General features: G+C 51.4%; 1 protein-coding gene across 4 annotated transcripts in view; it reads left to right on the top strand.

Moving 5' to 3' along the window:
- SLC1A5 (solute carrier family 1 (neutral amino acid transporter), member 5) overlaps window positions 1–6,015 on the top strand; it is a 13,721-nt gene that overhangs the window by 2,063 nt on the left and 5,643 nt on the right. For all 4 annotated transcript variants that reach the window (XR_001364120.1, XM_005857831.2, XM_014548020.1 and 1 more), the window contains 3 exons: window positions 370–411; window positions 1,589–1,749; window positions 5,525–5,758. Coding sequence is in view for 3 of the 4 variants with exons in the window: in XM_014548020.1 (XP_014403506.1) it covers window positions 370–411; window positions 1,589–1,749; window positions 5,525–5,758 (437 nt within the window). In the remaining variant the exon portion in view is untranslated. The remainder of the gene's footprint in view (window positions 1–369; window positions 412–1,588; window positions 1,750–5,524; window positions 5,759–6,015) is intronic.

The raw sequence follows: 6,015 nt of genomic DNA, 5'->3' as shown, positions 1-6,015 counted from the left end.
CAGCCAGTCGCAGCCCCTCGGTGCTTGTGTGGGCGGTACCGGCCCACATATTTACAGGCACTATTTCAGGGTTCTGGGGTGACCTTTGAAAGCCAGCTACGCCCCTCACCCACAAATGAGGATACGGACTCCCAGCGCCCGCGGGGTTCTAATTCTAGCTGTGTGATGCTGGGCAAGTGCCTTTACTTCTCTGAACCTTGAAACCAGGAAAGGGGCATGAGCAGTCTTATCACAGTGGGGCTGCTGGTGGGAGGGAATGAGATGATGTGTGAAGGGACGTCTGGGCAGGCTTTGAGCGTTGTAGGAGCCAGTGGGGGGGGGGGGGGCCCTGGAGGACTGTGACACTGACTCTTCCCAATCCCCTTGCAGTACTCTACCTACTACACAAAGGAAAACGGAACCTATGTGAAGGTGAGAGCAGGAGAAGGGTGGGGGGCCCTAGCCTCTGTTTACCCCCTGGTCGTCTAGCCTTTGGTGTGTAATTTGGTTTTAAACTCTGTGCAGCCTTTCTGCAATGTCTGTCCCTCTGCCTTTCTGGAGTCTCCATGTTGACCCCCTCTTCTCCCCCACTACCCACTGTGGTCCAGGCTCTTGTTCCACCCCCCACCCCCCCACCCAACCCCCTTCCTGGCCTCCTCCCAGATCTGCCCCGGGCCTGGCAGCCGAAGTGGTCTTTTCAAAGTTCAAACCGGTCCCTGCCTCCCCCCTGCTCAAAGCCCCGTCACACTCCCGGGTGCCCTCAGAAGAAAGCCCGGGCTCCTGGCCACAGATCACAGGACACTCTGAGGTCAGACCCCTGCCCCGTCGCCCTCCCAGTCTCATCTTGTGATTCTGCCCGACTCATTCCACTCCAGACACAGTGGGTTTCTTTCTGCTTTTTGAACGCCCAAGTTGCTCTCATTTCTACGCTGTTGCAAATTATTTCCTCTCTCTAGAACAGCGGTTCTCAACCTGTGGGTCGCGACCCCTTTGGGGGTCTGAACGACCCTTCCACAGAAGTCGCCTAAGACCATCAGAAAACACATATATAATTACATATTGTTTTTGTGATTAATCACTATGCTTTCATTATGTTCAATTTGTAACAATGAAAAGACATCCTGCATATCAGATATTTACATGACGATTCATCACAGTAGCAAAATTACAGTTATGAAGTAGCAACGAAAATAATTTTATGGTTGGGGGTCACCACAACATGAGGAACTGTATTAAAGGGTCGAGGCTAGGAAGGTTGAGAACCACTGGTCTAGAACTTTCTGCCACCCCTTCTTTACCTGGTTCACCCTTGCTGTCCTCCAGGTCTCAGCCCCTTCCTCCAGGAAGCCCTACCTGATTACCCACACCCCTGAGCTGGCAAAAACCCCTACCCCCTCAGTTCCCACACTCCCCAGGGTTCTCCGATTTCAACCCTGCCCACTCTGGGTGATTCACGGTCGTAGGTCTATTTCCCCTGGACCTGGACCCTGAGCCTTGGTAGGAAGGGACCTGAGTTGATGGGTCCCAGTCCTGCCCAGGACAGGCCCTCAATGAGTTTGCAAGTTAACTGAGCATCCCCCTCCCATCTCCATCTGTTCCTTGCCCAAAGGCGGAGGGTGAGGTGGAGGGTATGAACATCCTGGGCCTGGTGGTGTTTGCCATCGCCTTTGGCGTGTGCCTGCGGAAGCTGGGGCCTGACGGGGAGCTACTCATCCGCTTCTTCAACTCCTTCAACGACGCCACCATGGTGCTGGTCTCCTGGATCATGTGGTAGGTGGTGGGAGAGGGGGCTTGGGGTGTAGGATGGGGTGACCTGTGCACTTCTTAGAGCCAGAAGGCCTGGATTCAACTCCAGCATTGACCATCCCAGGGCTGTGTGACATTGGGCAAGTGACTTACCCTCTCTGTGCCTCAGTTTCCTCATTATAAAATAAGGACCGTGCTGTATTCCATGAAAGCTTAGACCAGTGATGGCGAACCTTTTGAGCTCGGCGTGTCAGCATTTTGAAAAACCCTAACTTAACTCTGGTGCCGTGTCACATATAGAAATTTTTTGATCTTTGCAACCATAGTAAAACAAAGACTTCTATTTTTGATATTTATTTTATATATTTGAATGCCATTTAACAAAGAAAAATCAACCAAAAAAATGAGTTCGCGTGTCACCTCTGACACGCGTGTCATAGGTTCGCCATCACTGGCTTAGACTGATACTAGCACCTTGATCTTACTGGAAGGTGACAAAAACACAGCCAAGCTATAGCCACAGCCTGGCGAACACATCTCAGTTTTAGATTTAAAGGTAATCAAATATTTGCTTTTGGATCAATGATCTAAAATTGCACCCACTGCCCTAGCCAGTTTGGCTTCCGTGGATAGAACGTCGTCCTGCAGACTGAAGGGTCCCTGGTTCCCTTGTAGTCAAGGGCACATATCTGGGTTGCAGGCTCCTCCCTGGCCCTGGTTGGGGTGCGGGCGGGAGGCAACCAATAGATGTGTTTCTCTCACATCGATATTTCTCTCTGTCTTTCCCTCTCTCTTCCACTCTCTCTAAAAATCAATGGAGAAATATCCTTGGGTGAGGAATAATAAAATAAAATAACATAAAATAGTACTGGCTTTATAGGGTTATCACAAAGATGAAACAAGTGACTGGGTATAGGTCAAGAAAGCACTTAGAAAGTGTTTTAAGTGCCTGGCCCTACTGAGCATTCACTTACTATAACTACAACTCTTTTTTTTTTTTTTTTAATATATTTTATTGATTTTTCACAGAGAGGAAGGGAGAGGGATAGAGAGCCAGAAACATCGATCAGCTGCCTCCTGCACGCCCCCCACTGGGGATGTGCCCGCAACCAAGGTACATGCCCTTGACTGGAATCGAACCCGGGACCCTTGAGTCCGCAGGCCAACGCTCTATCCACTGAGCCAAACCGGTTCTGGCTATAACTACAACTCTTACATTATGGGTTTTGTTAAATGACCTTAGTTAATGAGAGAAAAAAACATGTCCACAGGCCTCTGGCTTCCCTACTTGTCCCCTCCCCAGCCTCACACTGATTCTCAGGCCCCGCCCTGGATCTAAAGGTCAAATTGGGAGAGGGGCCAGGGTTGCTGAATTTAAAAAATATATATTATTATTGATTTCAGAGAGGGAGGGAGAGGGAGAGAGTTAGAAACATCAATGATGAGAGAGAATCATTGATCGACTGCCTCCTGCACACCCCAGACTGGGGATCATGCCCGAAACCCAGGCCTGTGCCCTGACCGGGAATCGAACCATGACCTCCTGGTTCATAGTTTGATGCTCAACCACTGAGACACTCGAGCCAGAAAAGTTGCTGCTTTTTTAAAACATATTTCATTGATTTTTTACAGAGAGGAGTGGAGAGGGATACAGAGTTAGAAACATCGATGAGAGAGAAACATCGATCAGCTGCCTCCTGCACACCCCTACTGGGGATGTGCCCGCAACCAAGGTACATGGCCTTGACTGGAATCGAACCTGGGACCCAGTCCGCAGCAGGCCAACGCTCTATCCACTGAGCCAAACTGGTTCGGGCTGCTTTTTTTTTTTTTAATATATATGTTTTTATTGATTTCAGAGAGGAAGGAAGAGGGAGAGAGAGACAGAAACATAAATGAGAGAGAATCATTGACTGGCTGCTTCCTGCATGTCCCCTACTAGGGATTGAGCCCACAACCCGGGCATGTGCCCTTGACCGGAATTGAACCTGGGACCCTTCAGTATGCAGGCTGACACTCTATCCACTGAGCCAAACTGGCCAGGGCAAGCTGCTGCGTTTTTAACAAGCCCTATACCCCCGCCCACCTGATTGCAGTGCAGCCGGCATCTAAGAAGCTGCTGTGCGGGAATCAAGTGCAGCTTGACTAGTAAGAGCACTTTGCTGGAGAGGCGGTGATGTGTTGTGGGTCAGAGCTGGGTGGCCTGGTTCCCATTATCAGCATGGCCACCTCTTTTTTTTTATTATTATTTATTGATTTATTTTTAAATATATATTTTATTGATTTTTTACAGAGAGGAAGGAAGAGGGATAGAGAGTCAGAAACATCAATGAGAGAGAAACATCGATCAGCTGCCTCCTGCACACTCCCCACCAGGGACGTGCCCACAACCAAGGTACATGCCCTTGACCGGAATCGAACCTGGGACCCTTCAGTCCGCAGGCCGACGCTCTATCCACTGAGCCACACCAGTTAGGCGACATGGCCACTTCTTAGCTGTGCCCGACAACCAGTTACTTCACCCTCTGTACCTCAGTTTCCCTACCTGGCAAATGGGGCTGAACGGACCAGGCACAAAAAAGTTAATACACACACACGCACACACACACAAAGTTAATACGTGTAAAGTGCCTGGGACAGTGCCTGACTTATAGCAGGCTGGCAGAAAACAATGTTAGCTAATATGTATCCAGTACTTGACTTGTATAATTTCTTGGCACCGCTCACTGGCCAGAACATGGGCATTTGGCCAAACCCAGGGGCACAGGTTGCTGGGAAATGGTGCCTTTCCTCTCTTACTAAAGAGGAAAAGGGTTTGGGAGACACCTGGTAATAGCGATCAAGCCGTCCCGGACAAGGCAATCCTGGGGGCCTCCTGGCCGGGAGGCATAAACACCCCGGGATCTTCCCTCCAGGAGAGGGTGCTGAAGTTTATAGATGAATTATTAAAAAGCACTCAGCTCATTTCCACTGGCATCTCCTTTCGTCCTCTCAGCATTCTTATGAGGTTGGGAGCATTACTGTTCCTGCGTTACGGGGACCTATCAAATGTTGTTAATTCAGTGGTAGCTGTAAGAGACTCGAGAAAGGAGCTCCCTGGTGGGGAAGGTTCTGTCACTCTCGGGGGGCTCAGCACATCATACAGGCCTCATGCCTTGGAGCTGTCGTTAAGACGTGAGCCATGGTCTTCTCCTTTTTCACGATGTGGTGAGAGATCATATTGGTGTAAGTCATACCAGCTGCTGAAACGAAGGAACCCGGGAATCGTAAATGACTCACTCATGGTGCGTGCTTCTCTCTCGGTCATGTGTTGAGTCCAGATCTGGTTGGTGACGCTACTCCAAGTGGCGAGGGAAGCACCCAGGCTCCTTTTAAAAAATATATATATATTTTATTGATTTTTTACAGAGAGGAAGGGAGAGGGCTAGAGAGTTAGAAACATCCATGAGAGAGAAACATGGATCAGCTGCCTCCTGCACACCCCTTACTGGGGATGTGCCCGAAACCAAGGTACATGCCCTTGACCGGAATCAAACCTGGGACTCTTCAGTCCGCAGGCCGACGCTCTAGCCACTGAGCCAAACTGGTCAGGGCACCCAGGCTCCTTTGATCTCCTGGCCACGCTATCTCCAAGGGGAGAGGGCACAAGGAGGGCAGGGGAGGTGCCGGGTTCCCACACACACTGCTTCGGGCGCCTCCTGACTCCGAGGGGGCCGGTGGTCAGGCTGTGTGTGGGGCCCAGTGCCAGGCCCTGAGTGGGCACGTGCTCAGAGGCTGCCCTCTGTCTCCTGGGTGTTAGGTATGCCCCCGTGGGCATCTTGTTCCTGGTGGCCAGCAAGATCGCGGAGGGGGGCGACGTGGGGAAGCTCTTCGCCAAACTCGGCAAATACATCCTGTGCTGCCTGCTGGGCCACGCCATCCACGGGCTCCTGGTGCTGCCCCTCATCTACTTCCTCTTCACTCGGAAGAACCCCTACCGCTTCCTGTGGGGCATCATGACACCGCTGGCCACCGCCTTCGGGACCGCCTCCAGGTGTGACCTCGGGGCGGTTTAGAGCCAAGGGACCTGGAGCAGGCATCCCATGTCATGTCTGAAGGCCCCTGGACTTCTGTGTTTGGGGACGTTGGGTCTGGACACAGGGGCTGGACTTTCCCAAGTTTCTCCTAAGGTCCCGGATCCCAGCCCCCCTAAAATTAGGAAACTATTGCCTTAGAGATTTCTTCCTCCCTGAGAACCCTTCCTTCCCTCCAAGGCCTGGCCCGGGGCGGGGGGTGCGGGAGGGGGCGGAG

The sequence above is a fragment of the Myotis brandtii genome, unplaced genomic scaffold (assembly GCF_000412655.1).
Source record: "Myotis brandtii unplaced genomic scaffold, ASM41265v1 scaffold114, whole genome shotgun sequence".
NCBI classification, from domain to species: Eukaryota; Metazoa; Chordata; class Mammalia; order Chiroptera; family Vespertilionidae; genus Myotis; species Myotis brandtii.
The sequence above is the reverse complement of the archived record's forward strand: the minus strand, read 5'-3'. Positions and strand labels throughout refer to the sequence as shown.